Here is a 23427-nt window from a genome sequence, read left to right on the forward strand (position 1 = left end):
GATGCCACTGATTCTTCTTGGGCTGATTCTGGTTCGATTTTAAAAAGTCGGTTTCTTTCATAGGTTGCCACAATTACTGACTTGATTTTTGTTCGCAACATCCCTCATTATTACTGTACAACGTTTCAAGTAATTTTTACCGTATAATAAGAAAAACACTGAGTCATCCAACCTAAACAGTTCAATTCTTCATATCCAGACTGTCATAAAACCCTCTCCTTCATAGGTTTGTTCAAATATCGTCTTGATTATTGTCTGTACTGACCCTGACTGCGACTGTACAATATTTATAAGTTTACTATATAATTTTGAAGAGGAGATTTCTGTGAATAAATGATCACTCAGAAACCTCTGGTCTTTCAGTGTGTTTATTCCAGCATCTGCTGATGGGCTCAGGACACATACCACGCATAAAGTATTGATAGTGGCAAGATGAGGAAAGAGTTCACAAAACACTCACTTTATAACCCCTGTCTGCTGAAGGTCACAGGTTTCACTCCTCAGTAGTTTCCCCTCTCTGAGGCTCTCCTTACAGAGATAAAATGAACTGAGCTCATAGCAGTAGATAGATTTCTTTGCTTGCTCTTGTTGCGTTTACGAATGTACCACACTGCTCCATTTCGGAGCTGTAAATGTCCACATTTACCTGCTGATGATTTCCACATCAGCAGGCAGTGTTAGCACACGGCCATGCAAATCCGTTTAACCACTAGTGTGGGATTATTCTGTGATATGCTAATTTACTCATCATCACAGCAAAATATTCCATCCTTAGTCAATCGACTGCATTAATTCCTCTCTCAACCAGCATGAAAAACAAACAAACAAACAAACCATATACCGTAATGCCGTCACAATTTTGAAAAATAGCTGATATACATTTTTGGTCATATCGCCCAGCCCTACAGGACTTCATTCACTCCCTACTCTAACCAGCTGTACAACAACAATTACAGGAACAATTTCTCAATCCCAACGAGGAAATAAATCCTCAAATGTTCAAAGTTATAAACGCACACATTTTGTTGGATTTGTGTCTGTGTAGCTTTTAACAATACATGTATTTGTTTTAAATAACTGAGAAATTCATAAGAAGTCGGTGTAGGGAAGTATTTTTTTTTTACTGATGACACACTGATGACACACTGAATCGACTGGTTGTTAATTGACGGGGTAAGATAGCGGCCCCTCCTTTCACCACAGCCGTGCTTCCACCAATCCCCTGGAGGGCTGTAGAGGGCAGGATATGTTATTAGGCTTTCACATCACATCTCATCACTTTACTGCGTGTGGCATCATTACTGTCAAATTAGTTTGAAGTAGAATGTACTGTATGCATCAGCACCTCATATTGTAGTGAAGCAAAGAAATCATCTGCACACGGGTACACAGCCAACAATATATCTACCCTCATAGAGCTGCTATGTCACAAAGGCACATGGTGGTTTTCTTCTTTAAAGAAGCTGAAGTCACCAATTTACTAAGGACTGTCAGCACATTTGGGGGAGAACTGGGGAGAACTACATATACAAGCACATTCCCACATGTTGCTATTTAAAGCGCAGAGTGTGTATATTTTTTTTGTATCAGCCAGCACTTGTAAGGCACTTATTTGAACCAGAGGACCTTGGATTAGCGCCCACATTCCTCTAAGAAATGAAGAATATCTTTGATAGGAGTGGCTAAGGCTCACTGATGTATGTAGGGAGTGAAGGCTGGCCCATGTGATCTGATCCACTGATCTGATCCACTAGACGAGCAAATGAAGCTCAAACTGCTGAAATAATGAAAGCTGGTTCAAGTTCAACTCACACAGCCGTGCTTCCACCAATCACCTGGAGGCTGTAGAGGGCAGGATATGTTATTAGGCTTTCACATCACATCTCATCACTTTACTGCGTGTGGCATCATTACTGTAAAATTAGTTTGAAGTAGAATGTACTGTATGCATCAGCACCTCATATTGTAGTGAAGCAAAGAAATCATCTGCACACGGGTACACAGCCAACAATATATCTACCCTCATAGAGCTGCTATGTCACAAAGGCACATGGTGGTTTTCTTTAAAGAAGCTGAAGTCACCAATATACTAAGGACTGTCAGCACAGATGGGGGAGAACTGGGAGAACTACATATACAAGCACATTCCCACATGTTGCTATTTAAAGCACACAGTGTGTATATTTTTTTTGTATCAGCCAGCACTTGTAAGGCACTTATTTGAACCAGAGGACCTTGGATTAGCGCCCACATTCCTCTAAGAAATGAAGAATATCTTTGATAGGAGTGGCTAAGGCTCACTGATGTATGTAGGGAGTGAAGGCTGGCCCATGTGATCTGATCCACTGATCTGATCCACTAGACGAGCAAATGAAGCTCAAACTGCTGAAATAAATGAAAGCTGGTTCAAGTTCAACTCACACAGCCGTGCTTCCACCAATCACCTGGAGGGCTGTAGAGGGCAGGATATGTTATTAGGCTTTCACATCACATCTCATCACTTTACTGCGTGTGGCATCATTACTGTAAAATTAGTTTGAAGTAGAATGTACTGTATGCATCAGCACCTCATATTGTAGTGAAGCAAAGAAATCATCTGCACACGGGTACACAGCCAACAATATATCTACCCTCATAGAGCTGCTATGTCACAAAGGCACATGGTGGTTTTCTTTAAAGAAGCTGAAGTCACCAATATACTAAGGACTGTCAGCACAGATGGGGGAGAACTGGGGAGAACTACATATACAAGCACATTCCCACATGTTGCTATTTAAAGCACACAGTGTGTATATTTTTTTTGTATCAGCCAGCACTTGTAAGGCACTTATTTGAACCAGAGGACCTTGGATTAGCGCCCACATTCCTCTAAGAAATGAAGAATATCTTTGATAGGAGTGGCTAAGGCTCACTGATGTATGTAGGGAGTGAAGGCTGGCCCATGTGATCTGATCCACTGATCTGATCCACTAGACGAGCAAATGAAGCTCAAACTGCTGAAATAAATGAAAGCTGGTTCAAGTTCAACTCAGACGTACTGGTTTCTTTGCCGTCCGTTTGGCCCTTGTCGGCCACCGTACTAAGTAGAGGTTGATTAAATAAAAACCTAGAACAGTACTTTGTCAGAGCTGTGTATAGTGTATAGTCACTGGAGCTGCCAGACATTCAGGACACAGTTGATGGTTTCCTGCTAGGAGGGGGCGATATGACGATATTAAATCGTGAACGATTACAACGTGAAGATGATCTGTTAAAACTGCAGATTCTGTGCTGGTGCACCGACGCACCAGACGTATTACGTCATAAATCTGACCGACCAATCATAGCGAATTACGGGCAGTGACGCGCTTTCTTACCCGCCTCCTTGTTTATGTGTGTAGCGGTAGCCGCGTGGGGAGCCACGGCTGAAAGCCAAAAGGAGTTGGTCACTTAAAAAAAAACAACACTTCCATTATACGGAATAGGTTTGGATTTTCCTCAATGAAGTGCAGGCAAATGTTCTGTGCAAAGTTTGCACACAACAGGTTCGCACGTCAGTGGTAACATGACGAACCTGCTCAATCATTTTAAGAGGAAGCATCTCAAACAATGGAGGCAGCAGCTGGCGTAAGACCAAAGCAGTCAACATTAACACAGGCATTTAACAAAGTTTTAATTTAACAAAACACTCTGTATGACAAGTCAAGCAAGCGATGGAAAGAGGGAACAGAAGCAGTTACCTTTTATCTTGCAAAAGATGTGGTACCGTTCAAGACGGTGGGAAACAAGAGGTTCAAACGCCTGCTTAAAGTAGTTGACCCGCGGTAAGAGCTGCCCAGTCGAAAATATTTGTGCAACACTGCCATGCCACGTCTCTTAATCTTGATTGTTTGCACATGCAGGCAAAACTATTTTAAATAAAATCGGTTAACAACGGTTCGGACTAAATTGTCTGTTTTTAATTTTTCAATTTAAGATCGTGATAAAATCGAAATCGTTTTTTAAAAATGTGATATTTTTTGTCATATCGCCCACCCGTATTAAACAACTGTGCTTACAGGAACAGCGTCGAGCCAGTAGATTCTTCTTGCTCCCACAGGGACACGATTTGGAAAGATGCAAAAACATCAGCCGTGCTCAAAGAGAGAAAGATACGAGTAACGGAAGATCTGACACCAGAAGATAAGGATGCCCGGAACAGACCTTGCCCTTTGGTGGAGCAGGCTTTAGAGGGCCATTTGCCTACGTCAATGGAAAAAGAGTGTCAATGAGTAACATGTAGGTGATACATCTGTGGTTCCTGTGGTATCAAACTGTTAATTTCCCTCTATTGTCTTAGCTAACGGGCTTATGTTTTAAAAAAAAAAAAAAAAGACATTGAGAAATGAAAGATGACAAACGAACTGAATGTGTTGGTCTGTCGCAGACGGTGTAGTTTTCCTCAAATCCTAAGAGAGGATATTGAGTGCCTTATTTTGTCATTTTTAGTTATTCTTTATGTCAATTTGTGTTATTTCTGTTAACGCCAGGGGTCTTAGAAATCAGTTAAAGAGAAAAAGCGTTTTGTATTGCCAGACTAAAGGAGCAGATTTTTACTAAATTCAAGAGACTTATGCTTCAGAAGCAGATGTGTCAATTTGGAGGAGTCAATGGGGAAGAAACGTTTGGTTTTCCTTTGGTAGCAACAGATCAGCAGGGGTCACAGGGAAAGTTTAAAGGTAATATTATCAATCACTTTTCAGACACTAATGGTAGATGGATAATCATCATCAGTTTATTGTTATAAATATATATGCATCCAATAGTAAACAAAATAATCAGTTATATTTTCAACAATAGAAAACAAAATTAAGCAGCTGTTACTAACATTCCCTACAGTATTATAGGGAGGAGACTTTAACATAGTGATGGATCAAAGCTTGGACAGATGGCGGAGTAATGAGTGAATTAGGACAAAACCACCAACCTAGTGGTTTACGGAGGCAGCAGAATACAGACTGCTGGTTTAGTCACAATGCCTTGTCTAGAAGGACAGCAACACATGCTTCCTTTTTTTCTAGTGGAGTGTGATGTGGTACCACTGCTGGGATTTCATGCATGTGTGCTCCTGGTTCACCAGATTAGCACAGAAACCAATGTTGATTTCACCAAAGATATTTTTGAGCAGTATAAAGACTTATTCCACGACGAGCTCGGAGTACTCCCGATCACATACTCCATGACCCTGCATCTGGCTGCACAGCCTGTCATCAGCACACCGCACCCCCTTGGCAATGCAAGCATGAGTTCACCACAGTGTCCAAGCCCACAGACTGGGTGTCGTCCATGGTCGTCGCACACAAAAGGGACAAACAAGAAATAAGTTTTTGTTTGTTTGTAAAACCAGTGAGTAGAATTAAACCTTAAATATAAACTGAAACACCACACGTGTCCACGTTGTCCAACTCTTCACTGATCAGGTGATCCTCAAACATTTGCTTTGGATTCTCTCATTTTTACCTGTCAAACAGGTTCCTGCTGTGGAAAAAAGGAAGAAACAAATGATTTAAATCTCAAAGATCTAAGTAGATTACAGAAAGAAATATTAAAAAATTACACTGAAACAAACACACACACAAAAAAATGTTACAGTTCAAATTTTCAGATCAAAAAGCAGATACAACTAAAGCTACAAGTGCAAAACATAACACACCCAGACAAGTGGTATTCATGCATAAAATGTTTTAAACTCTGAGGGAACAAAGAGCTAAGATACATTTTACCAAATTGACTGTAATCTCTCCTTTACCTCTTCTCCACTGTCGTTGCTTGGAGATGTTGAAATAGCGTTTCTTTCTCCACGTGTCCCTTGTTCTCTGCTACATAATGAAACACAAATAAATATGAAGTTAAAGGTTTACATAGCATGACCAGTATGTATTTGTATAGCTTAAATGCATAGAGGGTGACTGTAGTTGGTACCTTGGAGTATACTTGCGTTTACGAAAGTACCACACTGAGGCTACAATGTTCAGGGAAAGCAGAAGACCAAATAAGGTCCAGCCAGCAGTGTAGGAGCCTGAAGCAACAAAAAACACAAGAATAAAAAAAACATTCAGATGAAAATACTGATGTCATTAGTGTCACTAATTAAACCAGCTTATCTGAAGGTTTTATTTCTCAGTTCAGGCTACAGTTATTAACTGTACTCTGGGTACATTTTTTGTCTTGTCTTCTATATTACAAACTACATTTAGATGACTAATGCTGCATTCACACACTGGGCCTCAGGATGTAAACGTACCTGTACAGAAAGTTACTGAAACACAATTTCACACAGTTTCCACAATTTCAGTTTCTATCTATCCAAACTCAAACTGGGTCAGTACTGTTGTCAAAAGTTTTCGCTTTAGAGGTTTCTGAATAAAACACCAGATGATGACGTCATCATTTTGAGGATCATGTGTTTCCTTAGATACAACAGACGAGTCCAGAACATGTTCAAAAAATATCAAGAAGGATTTGACAAACTACACATCCAAATCAAATCTTACCAAAATCCATGTACACGTGGAGCTGACCTCCACCTTTTCTTCCATATTGGTTGACAGCCTCACACTGATAGAGCCCATTCAGATTAGAGGTCTTCCTCACAAACTGCAGAGTTGAACCCTGAACTTTAATATCAGACTCAGGCAAAGACTGATCAGACCTGGAGGAGACAAATGAGGCTCTGCATAAAATGGACATAGACTGAAAGGGGGTGTTGAGTTAATGTAGTTTCTGCAACATCAGATGCCTTTGGATGGGAATTAATCCAAAATTGTACCAAAATGTACATAGACAAAGGCTAAAAGGTAAAAATGAAAAGAATTTCAGTTATTAGCTCTTAATTGATTGTTTTTTTTTTTGTTGTTTTGCTGTCCTTCAACATCTGGAATAACAAGGCAGGACTGGGACCAAAAGAACGGCCCTGGCTTTTTTGATCCCTGGCGGCCCACCATGGTGATTTACACGACATGTGTAAGCACACGCCATAGCAGGGGATGTATGTGCACATTGCGAAGTTTCAAATATTAAAATAAAGTGCAGTAGCCTACATGGAAGAGAGTAAAATACGCTCTGTCACTACTCAGAGCAATGTTTCACTAATATAATGTGATAATAATAACTGTAGGCTACAAAGGCAGTTCATACATAAACACACAGTATAAGTATTAGCTCCATTGGTAGAGTGGAACAGGGTATGTGGACTTCAGATTTGTGTTATTGCTTTCTTTTAATGTTTTGATTTATTCTTATCTCTCGTGATGCCACCCACGTCATTTTAATGTTTTATTCGAGTTTAGCAACGTTGTTTAATCGCCTAATAAAATGTATTTTTATTTGTTTGTTCTTTTGAATGGTGATAAGTTTTATCCTTTTTGACTCTGTATTGTTGAATAATGAGTAACTGTTTAATGTGTATAACTGTTTCTTCCTTTCCTTTTGTTTTCTTTCTGCATAGTTTTCACAGTGCTGTAGACTACACAAGATAATAAACCAAGGCACCCGTACGAAACTCTCCGCCTCATTCTTTGAACCAGGGGTCTGCTACATTATGTATGTTTTAAATCTGACTCAATAAAATTAGTAATGTAGCCTATGATAATTTCCTAGGTTGATCATTTGCATATAAACCTACAATTTCCCCAGATACTGTTTAGTGTACACATCCGATAACATTTTCATTGTTGATGCCACGTTGATTCTCCCGAACATTTCAGTAGCTGCTCTGACCTCAATCTGTCCCTGCTACAGTTGGGTCACGTCTCTCTCATCATCAACATCCTCACCATCCACCTCCGCTACCTCTCCGGCAACCACCACCACCTGTGCACTCGCTGCCGGGTCCGGGACTGCTGCAATCGACTCGCCGGCAACCGCCGAGCTTGTGGTAGCAGCAAACATGTCACCTATTTTAGCACATTTTGCTGCGTCCTCTTTCAGTATTTTTTTCCCCCTGAGCTTTTCTGCTCCCCCCCTTCCATTTTTTCCCCCCGTCCATCTCGACTACAGCTACCACACCCCCTCCCCCTACGGTCAGTACAAATGATCAGGAGGGAGGGAACGAGAGCTGAGAGATTTCATTGGACTAGTCCAATGTCCTTCAAGAAAATCAACCAATGGGCCACATTTTGTGTCTCGGATACATTTGCGGTCAATTAAAAACTAGATACTTTTTTTTAAATAATGACATGCCCAAATATGTGCATCGGCCCACCGGGCATTTCCCGGTATGCCAGATGGCCAGTCCAGCCCTGCTTGTAGCTCACCCTTCTTCCTCTTCTTTAATCACACAACCAGCACAGTAAAGATAAAATGTCATAAAAGACTTTGAATGTGATGACGTCTGGCTACAGTTCTCCAGGCTACATCTGAGTACAGACAAATTCAAATCCCTTTCCCTAAAGACACAACTGTTTCACCACTATACAAAGCTTGGGAAAATGACAAAGCAGACAATGCTTCAAGATAAACCATGTAAATACTGTTGCTTGTTTAAGAGGCTGTTATTTAAACTACTGTACCTGCTCCAGACGAAATGTGCCTCTGGGTTGGCGTTGGTTACACATTCATATGAGTTTTCAGAACGTCGAACAATCGTCACGTCCATGGGTGGGACTGGAAATTAAAAAAGACAGAAAAACCGAGAAAGAATGAGCAATGTTGCTTCTATAAGCATGGAAACACTAATGTTAACAAAAGAAGGTCTAACATGAATGACCAGAACCTACCCACTCAGATAAGCCGATGACTGCCGTACCAATAACAGCCTGACACGGCTCTTTATCGGCTACTGAGGTACCATGTTTGCTTTTGTCAGAATAGCATACTTGTGTGTTTTAGAAGGCCCCGTTGAATGTATGAGTCCATTCACTGGTGTGTGTTTAAAAACCTCAGAAGTGAAAGTAGCAATTCCAGTCCTGTAGACAATGTTGGAAGAATATCAATGGTGTCAGTGGAAATTCCACCAGAAACAAAATACAGTGTGGCAAACAGCCATCAGAAACACTATATTCAGGTTGTAGTTTCTGTACTTTTGTCAAACCCTTCAACTTTTCACACTGGGATATTTACTGAAAATAGCCATATTTACTATCTCAGATTCAAACTGCACATTCTTCTCATTCACGGCTTGTCATTAAGGGAAGATGGTGGGTCAGACTGAAGTCAGAGTAGTTGAGAACCACTAGAATGTATGAATCCATTCATTAGTTTGTGTTTACAGTGTGTCCTGTCAAACTCACACTTTCCAATGACCTCAAGTGAGGTCAAGGTGTATAATAAATTCCGCTTTGCCCTGAATCAATTGTCCACAGTTTTCATTTGATGAATAGCGTATTGTGCCTGATCCCGGGTCTCTGTTTCGGCACAGCTGAGATGTCCCTGACCTGCGGTGTTGTGAACTGGTGAACTGCTGCACGTGAATGTGTGTGTACAGCACAGACCTCAGTTTGGGTCATGGGACCTGAAGTTCAGGTTGTGGATAATGTTGGAAGAATGTCAGGTATCAGTGGACTGCTGGGGAAATTCCACCAGAAACAAAATACGGTGTGGCAAACAGCCATCAGAAACGCTATATTCATTGTGGTTTCTGACACAACAGGTAAAAATGTCCTCCATGTGCTGATTGTTCTCTTGTGACTTCAGGAAAAAATACAAAAGCTGCACATTCATACCGTAAAAACAGAAGAGTACTGTATTCAGAACAGCTGAGTGGAGAAAAACCTGATTTTTTGTATATACACAACAAACTCATTGTCTCTTGTTTGTGAAACAAGTCTGAAATGTACTGTGTCATCCAAGAAGTAGAAGGAATCAAAACCGGACAGATGTTTCACATAGGGGTATGTAGACAATGAGTGGTTGTTTTAAGGGTCAGGAAGGGCAATTATATTGGGATTTCATCATGTTAGAACCAATACAGAGAAAAAAATGCATGCTCTCCTGTCCACCATGAAGCCTGACCAAACAATTTCAATAACCTGGCCAGATTTTGCTTTGGCATGATTGCTTTTAATCCAAAATGTAAATATGAAATCACAAATCGTACAAGGAATATGTTCTGTGCTTCTACCCCATCCATGTAAGGCAAATGTGCACTTTTTTTTGGAGGAGAGGGCAGTCAAGTAAGTGGGATGAACTTTCTCCTTAAATGGAGTTGAGTAACCTCTACTGGTCATTACAAATACAGAATTCAGGAGAACTGAGAAACCCAGAAATGCCATTTCACATCCACAGTCTGCGAAAGCCAATAAACAAAACTTGCAATCAGCTAAGAAGACATGTGCCAGGCTCATTTTGTCCTGACCCTTGGGTCCCTTCATGCCTTTATCTAGAGCAACCATATGGAGCAACAACCGACTGGACTGGAGGAACAACAATGATGCTGTGTGGGCCTCAATAAAATGTACTTCCTGAGCAATGCATGCCACGTGTGGCTAGAAGCTTTTTAACAGTCTGTTGCATGTGGCCTGTTATTTGCTGTGGTTTGTTGGGGGAGCAGTACCAGCTGAAAAAGACAACAGTAGGAACAACAAACTGATCCAAAATCCTGGTCATGTAATCAGCGGAGAGTTGGACTGAAAAAGTGTTTGCACGCTTTCGGATTCCGTTCTTCTTTTTTTTTGCATGTTTGTCACACTGAAATGTTTCACATAATCAAACACATTTAAATTTAAGACAAAGATAACACAAGTAAACACAAAATGCTGTTTTTAGCATTACACAGCGGCAGAAAAAGAAGACTGGTGTAAAAAAAAACAAAAAACAAAGGTTTCCTGTCAGTTTTTGGGTTTTTTGGGTGGCCAGACAACCACAGTTTCTGGGTACAGTCCCCGTTTTGGATGACATATCCCACACCTGAAGCTGTCTCCGAAAGTGGCCCCCAATTTTAGCTTAATTTCTCAATCCCAACGAGGAAAGAAATCCTCAAATGTTCAACGTTAAGCAATAAACACACACACATTTTGTTGGATTTGTGTCTGTAGATTTAAACAATACATGTATTTTTTTTTAAAAATAACTGAGAAATTCATAAGAAGTCAGTGTAGGGAAGTATTTTTTTTACTCACAGTGAACTTGGATGGTCAAAGACAGGACTTGTTCTTCAAGCAGGCCTGCTGTTGTGATGACACACTGAACTGATTGGTTGTTCATTTCCGTGGTAGGGATTCCAAACAGTGAGCTGGTTGTGGTCGTTGTATCGTTGTCGTGCTGGGTGGAGTTGGTCGTCGCGTTCACTGCCAGGGTACCAGTGAGCCAGGTCACCTCTGAAGAAGGCTTGGAGCCGGCAGCCGTGCAGGTAGCAAGGGAAACTTCTCCAGTACCCAAAGTTAAATTATTACCCTTCAGGCTTGTGACTGGAGGCACTAGGATAGTCACCACACATGAAAAGAGTCAATCTAAGGGCTAAAAGGTGAAAACAACACAACATTTTAACTGTAAAGTTTCATCATACCAAGCAGGTTCAGAGGTATCTCTGTCTTGTGATTTCCACTGGGGAACAAAGTGAAGATGCAAGTGTAGGTGCCTTCATCCTTCAATTGAACATTGGACAACTGTAGAGATCCATTTTTGTCAGAAAAATTCCCAATAAACTTAAATCGATTATCAGGTCCATTAACATATTGGGGTCCATCCAATTGGATTGTGTAGAAGTTGTCATTTTTAGGTTTTTCTCTGGTTCTCCTCTGCCATGTAATCTGAGTCAGGGTCTCTGAGGTCTCAATGAGTTTGCAGGGTAAGATAGTGGTCCCTCCTTTCACCACTGTTGCGCGTCCACCAATCACCTGGAGGGCTGTAGAGGACAGGATATGTTATTAGTCTTTCACATCACGTCTCACCAGTTTACTGCGTGTGGTCTCATTGCTATAAAATTAGTTTGAAGTAGAATGTACTGTATGCATCAGCAGCTGATAGTATTTAGTTATTTCACATTTACCCCCACAATGAACTGAGCATAGCTTTAGTTCGGGCTCCGCTAACATTCCTTACTTTATCAGATGTTAGTTGAATTATACCTCAGCTTGAATCATGCTTGCTGCTTCTGTTGCCAGCTCCTGCTTTTTATGCTTAACATTGACATCAGTGATTCTTTCTCTTTTTCCCATATCCTGGGCAAGTTTTGCTGTGGCTTCTCCTACATTAGCCTTCCCACATATGTATGATGAAGGCCAGAGACTGAACCAAACCACCAGAGAAAAAAGCTCCTGCGGGTGGAAATAAATGGTTTCTTTGTTCTTTGAAAGAGTTGTGAAACACAACCTGGGCTTACTGGAAGCGGTCCATGGACTGCTTCCTCAGGCAAAACAGAAGCTGCTGTTGATAAGAATGAGAGGTGGTTTCCCAAAAGGGTATCCCACGTCATATCCCTGTCAACTGCACTGAGACAAGGACAAAAACATAATTTAATCTGGGGAGTTGGATTTCTTAATTCTATAATGTTACATGGGCTACAATAAAGCTGGAAGCTGATGCCACTATTACATCATATCAATACATCAAGTTGTTGGCCTGAATGAAATTATCCCGATTCTGAGCTGTGTTTGAGCTTAACGGGGACAATTGGGATAAATATACTCTTCTTTGTGTGGTTATCTCCTGGAAGATGCGTTCACGCCGTAACGCTCTTCTCGCCATTTGGGCTCCAATGAAGGGTGTGACGGCCCCAGGGCCCCACCCGGGTTTGGTGTTGTTGTTGTTGTTGTGGTGTGTGTGTGTTTATGTTTCAGGGTGCTGATTGTACCGGATTGGAGGCAGCTGGCCACTGTCTCCAGCCCTATAAAACCCGCCTTCCTGAGGGGTTCGGTCTCTGTTCTTTCCCCTGGAGTCATGAGGAGCTGATCATCTTTGTTTGAGTTCTCTTTGTTTAGTTTTCTATTTTAAGTTGAACTGGCAGTATGTTTTCTGCTAGCTTCTTTGGTTCAATTTAGTAAGACTGAGTGATATTGTTTACTTTTGAATTCATTTTGTTAAAATAAACTACTTGTTTTCATTTAAATCCCAATGTGCTTCTTAAATTTGTGATGGTCTATGAGCCGGACCATAACAAGGGGCACATAATTCTTTCCCAAACAGCTGATTGACCAGTGAGTGGAGCCTTTTTTCGGATTCAGATAAATCCTGAAAGTTACCCTGACCCGAAGCAGGTTTGCCAGTCAGAGTTACCATGGTAACGTACCTCGACAAGAATGAATCCAGCTTTGTGATACCAGAAACCCAGGGTTAACCCTGAAGTTACCTCACTAAATCCGTAATCCTGCTTCGTGATACAGGCCCCAATTCAAACAACTATATTATTGTTATTATTATTATTATATGTTTCTGACTGACTCCCTCTCCATGGAAGGCATTGCCAGTGCATTCAGATGTTCTTTATCCATTGTGTTTGCTGTAATATCTTGATGACTGGGGTCATGGGCTGTTGGAATCAAAGTTTGCTCACAACGAAAGCACTTTACTAAACCCGTCGGCCTTAATTACAGCAGTTCAAGAGAGTCTAGAGTGACACTTGAACACAGTTACACCAGACACCAAAAGTCTAAACTGCAACCAGGTCATGGGTGGCTGAGGCTCACTGATATATGTAGGGAGTGAAGGCTGGCCCATGTGATCTGATCCACTGATCTGATCCACGAGACGAGCAAGAGAAGGTCAAACTGCTGAAATGAAGAGGTCAGAGCTGCCAGACATTCAGGACATTTAGTGCCTTTTCTTTAGCTGCAAGAACAAGGCACAATGGTTCCTTTCTGATTCCAGACTCCAGCCACACCATCTTCACACTATTCATCCTCCCACCATTTGGCAGCTGTTGCCTGATATTTACATACACACACGTACTATTCTGCATTATTTCTAGTCTATACATTTTATTGTATTTTGTTACATATTTTTATCCTGTTTATTCTATTTGCTTCTCTGATGTTGAGTTGGTACTAAGTACCAAGAATTTAATTGCTGGTAATATTTTCTGCAGTGTTACACAGTACATTTGAATGCTCCAGCTTTTCTCAGCTCAAGCAGTCCAGCTCTGACTTCAGCTCCAGAGAAACAGGGACATGGTGATGTATAGGGAATAAAAGAATGAGTAAAGACAGGGATGGATGGAGGCCTGGCAGACTGCAGGGGCAGTGGTTATAGAGTTGGTCATTCTTGATGTTTGACTGCACTTCAGTCCTTCTCCTCCACCCTAATTAAAGAACTGTGGTTGTGTTTTTCTTATCCTTCCTTCTGCTTTTCTCAGATACATTTCTTCAAGCCAAATCCCTTTCTGCTGAGCACGAAACGACACCACTTAAAAAACTGCTGTGACTCCTCTCTTCTTGCTGTTTTCCATCTTTTTTTCTTCAGAGCTCTGTGCAGGACTGGGGGGAAGAAGTCGAGGAAGGAGCCATCTACAATGTGACACTAAACAGGGTTCAGATTCAACAGGCAGCCAACAAGGGAGCGAGGTGTGTGTTTTCAGTGAACATGAGGCATTGCTGCTTCCTCCGGTGGGCCTCTTTATACCAACATGATAAGATGTTCCACAGTCAGTGCGTTTACATGCACAACTTAATCGAGCTATGCTCAAAATTCGACTTTCTGACTACAGTCCTTGTCCCAGTTTACATGCAGCGCAAGAAAATCGAATAACTGTTCTCCTCTTCCACACTAGGTGGCAATACGTATCTTTTCAGCGGGATAATACCACGTTAATACGGCCCGATTGCCGGTTGACCTATTATAATAAACGAGAGTCGTTCATGTGGCGGACCGACATTTCAAACAACAACCAGACGGATAATAGTACATTTTTTAATCTCGTACGTAATGTTCGCGCTACTTATGGTACAGATAAGATCCGCGCTATCCCTCAGACACTTCTTCTAGTGGCTCCGTTTCTCTTCTTCTTCTTCTGCGACCGGCTTTCTTGGATGTTTTTGTTCCGGGGTCACACACCAGCGCAGTGGTTGCGGAGCATGCGCACACCCATTATCCGTTGGAAAACTCAGATTCCTATTCATGGATTTCAGTGACTTCACGTTTTTGTTGCGGCTGCCATCTTTAGGACCTAGCGCCACCACCCGGTCCTGGAGAAAAATGGCCAGTCAAACGGCAAATGCACATCTTTCACCTTCTGAAAAACAACAGTATTTAAAAAAAAAAATTGGTATTTTGGGTTTCGATCCCTACTTAATTGTCCTTGAAATGCTAATTCCCCTTCAATCTGCCTTAAATTTGCCTAATTTTGCTGACATATACATTTATCTAATCCGTCCCCCTACACCGGCGAGTCCCTGAAGGCTTACAAGAGCACCGAAGCCTACCGGTACTTCACCTCAGGTTGGGTCACCATTTGATCATGGGAAAGGCAAGTTATGTATTTATTTACTACTTTACGAGCTTTCTGGCCGATTAAAACTACCACGAACGTTACATTTGCTAGCTTGTTTCTGGCTGGCTAAGTGTTTATTTACCAATATATTCGCTGCTATGTGGTTAAAACTAACGTATGCTATGTGGTTAAAAGTAATGGTTGTGAGGTCATTGTATCTGTGTCACTGTATCATTAGTACAGATTGAGAGGTCGTTTTAACCAACCCATGGTCCTTTCATTAAGCTGTGCTTAATGAAAGGATCGTTATTGCAAGGTAGCATTAAAACAAACATTACAAACCATTTACTGTGTGATCAACATGTGGCACAAATACACTGACAGCCATGCTACTTCAATGGAACAATAGATGGGCAAATGTTACACAAAGAACAGCACACTCTGACCATCCTGTCGAGTGATGTAAGGTTTCCTGCTGTTGAAGTCTGGCACAGAGAGATGGGGATTGTGCTCTGTAAAATGGTGTACTTGTTCCTCACAAGACCAATGACCCGCTCAACCCACCCAAACCACTAGACACAGTGATAAGACTCCCTGTGGAGTGATTGATATTAGATACTTACCAGAATTGTGGTGTTTGTATTGGGAATAGGTCTGTGATCTGGCTGTCATGTCTTTAGGTCTTTCAATGAAAAATTCAAAACAGTCAATTACGGAGGTACAATTTCTGAAGCTACTATTTCTAAAGCACATGGGTGAACTAATTTGAATCTGTTCTTTAAGGGGCCATACTATTAATGTGGATAGTCAACTACCGCAGCTGACCGCACAGCAGATAGACTGCATATTGACAGCATACTTCCGGTATCTGACGGTCCTAAAGATGTCGCCGTTGAGACGGTGTGACGTCACATGAATGACGCCGCTTCCGTTTGACTTCCGCTCCCTCGAGTGTGCACGTCTTTACTTCCGGCGAGATGGCGTTTTTCACTAGATGTCTGCAAGATCTGCCAAAGTTGACCATATCGGATGTCCACAGACTCGTCCGAAAGGGATACTGTGCCCCCCGAAGTAAACGGGAAAAGGGGTACAAGATGTATCTTTCCGGTTTTATTGACAACTATGAAGGTAAGTTTGAAATTGACCGTGAAACACATTTCACACTGTGATATCGCTAACTAGCTACCAGAAGCTAACATTTAGGCCCATTGGCCTGTAGATATTTTAGATTTATAGAATTACTTGCAGAATTTTTTAGCTGAGGTGCATACGACCAAAACAAAACGCAGCACCCTGAAAAGGCGCAAACTGTTCAGAACCAGAAGAAACTATTCAGTAGTGGTGAGAAAACAGAACCTCTCGCTATCAGGCACAACGTTTAGCTGTCAAGTTAGGATTAGTTTGAGATTGTACAGAAATGTGTATCAGGTGGCTTGATCGACTGTACCGTGCTGAAAAGTGTGTTTTGTGTAACATTAAATGAATGATGTTGAATTCCCACAGTGTCAAACAAAGACCCTTCAGGGAGTGTTAACTAGGTGACCCGTGAGGGGCTGGATGATGTCCAAGAAAAGGCAATGGTCAGGTTTCCTGGTTTTCTTTCTTTTTATTAATCAGTACCCAACAATAACAGCAACAGCAAAGGGTGAAATGTCTCTTGTGGTCCGACCTGCAACACAGACAGATGTTAACTGGCGCCTTAAGTACTGTGCCACTGGATTAATTACTGGACTCTTCCACTTTACAGGTAAATTTACCTATTTATCACATGGCTAACTCACCATAGACAAATATTCAATGTCTCCTGCACACATCATATTTACAATACTGCATTTTGCTGCTGTCGTTATCCCCAAAACACCCCTAAAATATAAATACAATAAATAGAAAAAAAACCCACCCTGATTTGAAAATCCCCCCACTTCCTATCTTGTCACTTGGTCTCTCCCGGACTCTTTATGAAGGGGCTGTGCCCCCGGGGGAATCCTTTAGGCCGCGCACCGCAGAGCAGACACTGGACTGGACAAGTAAGTGCTAACCACAAACAACGTAATTTACCACAACAACACTAATGTCCTCATTTACCACGATGGTATTGCACATACATATTCACAAACACTTGTGCACTGCTTACGGTGTACCTTTCCAATAATGTGCACAACTTTGTTAGGGTTAGCGTTTCCTCTCCTTTTCCTTCCTGTACCAACCCACCTCGCCCAGAATATTTTTCACCTTCCTCTTTGTGGTGGGGACCGGGAAAGAATGGATGGCCTCCACCTTCCCCCGTTGTGGCTTGATCTTCCCGAAACCAATGATGTAGCCCAGGTTCGCCACTTCCCTTTAGGCCACAGCACACTTGTGTGGGTTGATGGTCAGGCCAGCTGCTTTGATTGGCTGAAGGACCTGCTGCAGGTGTAGTCTGTGCTCTTCCCAAGACTGGCTGAAAACAAAATCGTTACAGGGAGGGTGACTGTCAGGGCTGTATGCTACAGGTCCATGAAGAAAACTGAGAAGCCTCACGACGTCAGAGTTGTTTCACATATATTTTAAGAGAGAATTGTCAGATCTATTAATGTGTTACTGGAGTACACTGCTGAAAACAGAAAGCAACATTTATTTGAGTATATATGTGTAAGATTGCTCGGACGTCATGCACTGTAGGATCACCAGTGGTTTCTCCCGGTCGGATGGACTTGCAGATTTTCACTTGGCTGAAGTCCATGAAAAAAGTGTGGTCGACATAAATAACTAGGTACGGCCTGGGATTGTAGCGAGCACTCCGGATCACTGCAGCATACTCAGCTGGAACATGGATGTCTCTGTGCCTCAGTCTTCTCTCTATCACACTATGCACAGAATCACACTCCATTTGTGTGTGACCTGTGAAGAAATTTCTGTGTCACAGGCTTCTGCTTCATAGAAGCAAACCTGACGAGGGCATTACTCAAGAGCAGATTGCGGTTCTGGTAGCCACATCCATCACTCCACAGGATGTATTCTTCACATGATGGGTGTGCTTCAAGATAATGGACAATGCATGAAGCAAACTCATTCGCAGAAAGACCAGCTTCACCCTCATGCCACAGGTACTTTGTTGCATCATGTGATACCATGTCAAAAATGGTGAAGTTATGAACAGAAAGCTTGGTTTTGTAATAGAGGGCAGAGGCTTGTAGCTTGGGGCAGAGCAGAAGTCCCTGCAGATCCATGCACACCAACAAGGTCTTCTCACCTGCCTCTTCCTTGTCCTTCTGCTTCAGGTTCGAGCACTGTCTTTTTTAAGGCAGTGCTCCTCCCAAATGGCAGTGTCAATGTTCCCAGCCTTGAATGTACAACAGGTATCACACTGGTCTTTTTTTTGGATAACACTTGGAAAACACTTGCCTTGACAGAGGCTGGATATCATGTTCTGCGCAAGAGCACTTATACTGTGTGTAGAGGTAATTGATGGACTTGAACACAGGCTCCAGATACATCTTTGAAGAAGAGGACCTACAGTAGTGCGATGGAACTTTAGGTAAGTCCAGAAGGAAGTTCTTCAAGAAGTTCTGCTCATCTGTCGCCACCCTCACTCTCACTCTCTCAGTCTGCTGAGGACTTTTCCCTCTTCTCCCCACCCACTTCAAACATAACCACTGCTTTATCCCTAATGTGGACAAGAACATGTGTTGACACACTCGAAACCTTCTACCATCCACAACAAGGTGATAAATAATGGATGGTGACATCCTGGACTCTTCTGCTGCTGTCCGCCGGCGCTTCACACTGTTCAACTCCATTAATGATTAGACAAAAAATTTCCTCTCTCTCCAGTCTCATTTCTCCCAAAAGTACTTGAAAGTCTCCTCTCTCTTTGATTTGTCAATATGTCTGCAGTTCAGTTTGGAGGACTTTTGGCAAGCCGCAGACTGGCATGGCATGCCCATTTGTCTCGCCTCCTTCAAGACAGCCTCATTACTTTTCCTACCAAGATAGGACTGACCCCTCATTCGCCTCCTTTTCTGGACATTGACCTTCCAAGTCTCGGGATTTGGCCGCTTTCTCTGCCTTCCCAGACGAGCCTCAGCACCTGAGGAGTCCACCTCAACTGCTTCTCCCACTGAAATACAAAGACAATAATTGTGTGAGATGTGTGTGTCTGTGTATGAGACACATACTTCCATGTGTGCCATGTGTCTGTGCTTGTTTTTTATTATTACATGTTATTCTATGAAGTGTGCTATGAGTTGAGTTTTTGTTTGCAATATTATTATTATTATTTTTATGAATGATAATACCACCTTCATGTTCAGATCCATTTGTGCCAGAAACAGGAGTATCACCCTGTTCACTTCCATCTGAATCTTGAAAAAAATTAAGAGGAACATATTAAGTACAGAGTTTTCATATATGTCCACTAATGGGCTGATCCTTTTTGCAATACAGCAGCAACAAAACATGGCTTAAGGGTTTAAAACCTCCTTTTGCAATTGCGGATATTAAATCTAGATCTGTGAAAGTGAGTTTGAAGGTGAATTTCCTGTCTCTGTACAAGGAAAAAAAATATCACTGATAATACCTACTTTCATTTTCAGATTCTTCTGGAATGTATTCAGGAGAGTCTCCTTTTTCACTTTCAAGTGATTCTTCGAGTGAAAAAATAAAAAGAAACACATTTAGTACACTAAACGCAATACTGACAAACTGGCTGAGGAAGAGAGGAAAGACAGGACACTGGCTGACTTAACCCTATTTTTTTTTAACTCCACAAACCTTCTTCACTTTTGCTGTCTGCCTCTGTCTCAAATGCCCTGTTATACTGTACTTTGGCAATAGCACAAATCTCTTCTAAAGATAGAGACATATATCTCTCCTGAAAAAGAGGAAACATTGCGTACGTCAGACACATTAGATTAGATGAATACATCAATCAAGTAAACGTTATCAAAACAAAGATAATAGGATATAAAAAAGAATAAAGTCTGGTTTACGGATATAGCAACCTTAGCGGAGGTTGACGGCAGCAAAAACCATCGGCTTAAAATAAATGTATCAATGTCAACAGAATTGTGGAAAGCCCTGAGTAAATAACGAAAATATGTTCAACTACGTCATGTAGCTAATCCATACAAATTACAACTGCGAATGATTATTACCTAGTGCAAACATACAGTTGTCAAACATTGAGTTTATGGTCATACTTTACCTTGACAGCGAACGATAAAGTTGTATGTTGTACTCCACTTCACAGACGCTATTCTCCAACAGTGGACGGGTTGACAGCTGGACCGAACGCAGCGGGAGATGCGTGCTTTTTGATTGGCATCCAATGGAGATACGTTTTAAATAGATTGCGTCATAAAGCACCGTCCTATTGGTCATATAGATACCGACCGCGTCAGTTGCTAGGGTAGAATGCGGACATGCTGTATACTGTATAACGCGGAAGACTTCAAAAGTGGAGATACGTGTTTTTCATTGGACAGCGACGTTATGCACCTCTCCACATCCACTCTCAGACGTGCAATCAACTGTGTCTGTTTGACATCCTCTCGACTCATTTGTTGTTTGTTGCTGAGAAAGGCAGGCCAGTACACCTTACAGGGAGCAAGGTTGTCCACAAGAAAGCCTTTGTCCACCATGATGGCCATACCCGGCTTCAGCAGCTTTACGATCCCACCATCACTCATATAGAACCTGCATACAGGCCAGACACAAAGGTGACAGCACCATGGAGCGCCATGCCAATCATGGCCTTGAATGTTGTGCACGACTTGTACGTTGAGAAAACCTCACGTTTGAGGACTTCCAACTGCTGTTGTAGCTCCCTAATCTGGCAACGTAGAGCTTCGTTCTCGTTGGCCAAATCTGCCCTCACTCCTGTTTGAGGGACTACACAGTAGTCATGATCTGGAGCTATTTCGGTCTCCATCTCCGAGTCCGAGTCTGGTGTGGGATTCTTGGCTTGCGGACGCCGTTCCCAGACGCTTAAGTCTGGACACAGGTAGTTCATACCCGTTCCACAAAAAGTAAACGGGTACAGCTCCCTTCTTCAGCTTCCTCAGCGACCCGGCAGTCATGAAAATCACTCTGCTTAAAATGCCAACTACAGACTCGGGTATTTTTGGTTGGGTTGAAGTCATCCCTCCTGATCTTCTGCATCCACTCCGCCCGTACCGCAGCATCAACGGGGAATGAATGAAAGCTGACCTGCTTACTGTGCCGTGACGAAACTGTGCATAATGGCACACAACAATGAAGTGCTGAGGCGCTCACCCTCTGAAAGACGAATCGTCTCTCTTGAATCTTAAAAACACTCATACTGAGAAAGTATCTCCCTGCTATGCTATGCAATGTCGCTGTTCCCGCTCTCGCTTTCAAATCGACGCCGGCTGAAGTTTTGACCGGAAGTACTGGCCCACGCACTCGAATTCGGTCGCCATATTGTGCAAGGAGCCAATAGCATTATCTGGGTGTCTCAATCGGATAATGAGAACTCGGACTTTAATCGGAGTAACGTGTTTACATGCGCCTAAGTTCTCCTGTTATTGTCCCATTAAGGTTAATAATTCGTTTTTTCACGTGCTTGTAAACGTACTGAAGAAGAAATTATTAATTTTTCTACCAAGTTCATTTTACTAATCAACATACTCGGACCTGGAATTGAAGTTAAAGCAGACATTTAAGAAAACACACGAACATGAAAATGTTAGAATTATTTTTTGATATTTGACGTGATAACCAGTTGAGATTTTCTAGGTTGTATTTAGAAGTGTGAATATTAACATAATTAACATTCATATAATCAAATAAAGAATGAGGTCCTAGATAATGGGAGGGTCGAGAGCATTAACCCTGTTTAAGTTTACTTGCGTAGGGGTGATGCATGTTGAGAAAGTAGCAACATAGCGAGTCTGAGACAAAACAATGAGGAGCTGTTCTGAAGTGTGATAGAAGTTGCAAAAGAGGGAGTCACAGGATGAGCGTGGTACAGAGCATGTGAGGCCTTGTCAGGGAGGAACAGGTAGGAAGGACTTTCTCTTCTTTCTAGGGCGCTGTCCCAGGGGAATGGAGGACCTGAGTGGCCAAGGACCGGGACCAACCCGTCCACAACCACGATGGGAGAGTTAAGTCTAAACCACGACTCCTCCCCACCTGTAGCCAAGCAATCATATTCATTTTGTTGAAACCGTTATAATCAGACAAGGTCCATGCGCATGTATTTCTATATTCCAATTCATTTTTTAATAAATAGCTTATATTGATAACAAGAAGTCGTATGGTGTTTTTTTCAGAAGAATTAACGATCACGCTGACAAATTCAAACCCGAGGAAAAAACTGTAAACAAGAGCTTGACACATTCACATCCCCCACAGACCGCAGCCGCTGCGTGATGAAAAAAAAATGTGCGTATTATCATTAGATTAAGTCCGGAAACTAAAGTGCGTGGCGCAGTTACAGTTAAAATCATTTTTTAGCGAGTTTAGGAAAACATATGGTAACGCAACTAACGCCTATCATCATTGTCGTAACAACAGTCACGCGTTAACCCAAAACCCAAATACAGACAACGGAACATCTCACTGCGCCATAGTAGCGTTCGAGTCTCTTTTTGACCTTACCACCTGCATACTGAGGTTAATGCGTGACGTCTTTGTGGCTGAAACTGAATTCCCATTGTTCTCTGCAGGAAATCATTTCTGTTGCACCTGAGTAAACACGAAGCAAGAACGACGAAAGATAAACAGTTTACCTTCGGTGTTTCTGCTCATCAGTGTAACTGACAGCACCAGCAGTAGTTTACAACCCACGGAGATTTCACGGTTCAGGAAAATGTTGCCCATAAAGGGCACACAAAAAAGACGAGGCTCCATCCATTCGCTCGGATACTGCTACTGACGGCAGTGAGTACTGCACACGCGCAGTCCTCCTCTTAAGGAGGTGCAAGTTGCAGGTGATGCGATAATATTAATGATTGTATTGACTGAATTGTATAGACAGACAGACAGATTATTATTGGGAGAGCATAATGTGGAAAGATTAATTCCTTTGTTTGACATTTGTCGTGTCTGTTTAGTTTTGGGTTTAGAAATTTATTTAGATATTTGTTTTTAAATTTTTTAAGCTA

General features: G+C 42.0%; 1 protein-coding gene and 1 long non-coding RNA gene across 2 annotated transcripts; both read right to left on the reverse strand.

Annotated features, from left to right (window-relative positions):
• Positions 1 to 4731: 4731 nt before the first annotated feature.
• LOC125017641 (nectin-4-like) lies at positions 4732 to 23217 on the reverse strand. The gene is made up of 8 exons (XM_047601041.1): positions 23053 to 23217; positions 11462 to 11800; positions 11076 to 11372; positions 8529 to 8622; positions 6513 to 6670; positions 5941 to 6037; positions 5768 to 5837; positions 4732 to 5496 (listed from the first exon to the last, which is right to left on the reverse strand). The coding sequence occupies exons 1-8, from the start codon at positions 23171 to 23173 to the stop codon at positions 5482 to 5484; spliced, it is 1191 nt and encodes a 396-aa protein (XP_047456997.1). The 5' UTR covers positions 23174 to 23217; the 3' UTR covers positions 4732 to 5481.
• LOC125017659 lies at positions 16911 to 22870 on the reverse strand. The gene is made up of 3 exons (XR_007113862.1): positions 19882 to 22870; positions 19600 to 19662; positions 16911 to 19418 (listed from the first exon to the last, which is right to left on the reverse strand). It is a non-coding gene; the product is annotated as an uncharacterized LOC125017659 (long non-coding RNA).
• Positions 23218 to 23427: the final 210 nt, after the last annotated feature.

This window comes from Mugil cephalus, chromosome 12 (assembly GCF_022458985.1).
Source record: "Mugil cephalus isolate CIBA_MC_2020 chromosome 12, CIBA_Mcephalus_1.1, whole genome shotgun sequence".
NCBI lineage: Eukaryota > Metazoa > Chordata > Actinopteri > Mugiliformes > Mugilidae > Mugil > Mugil cephalus.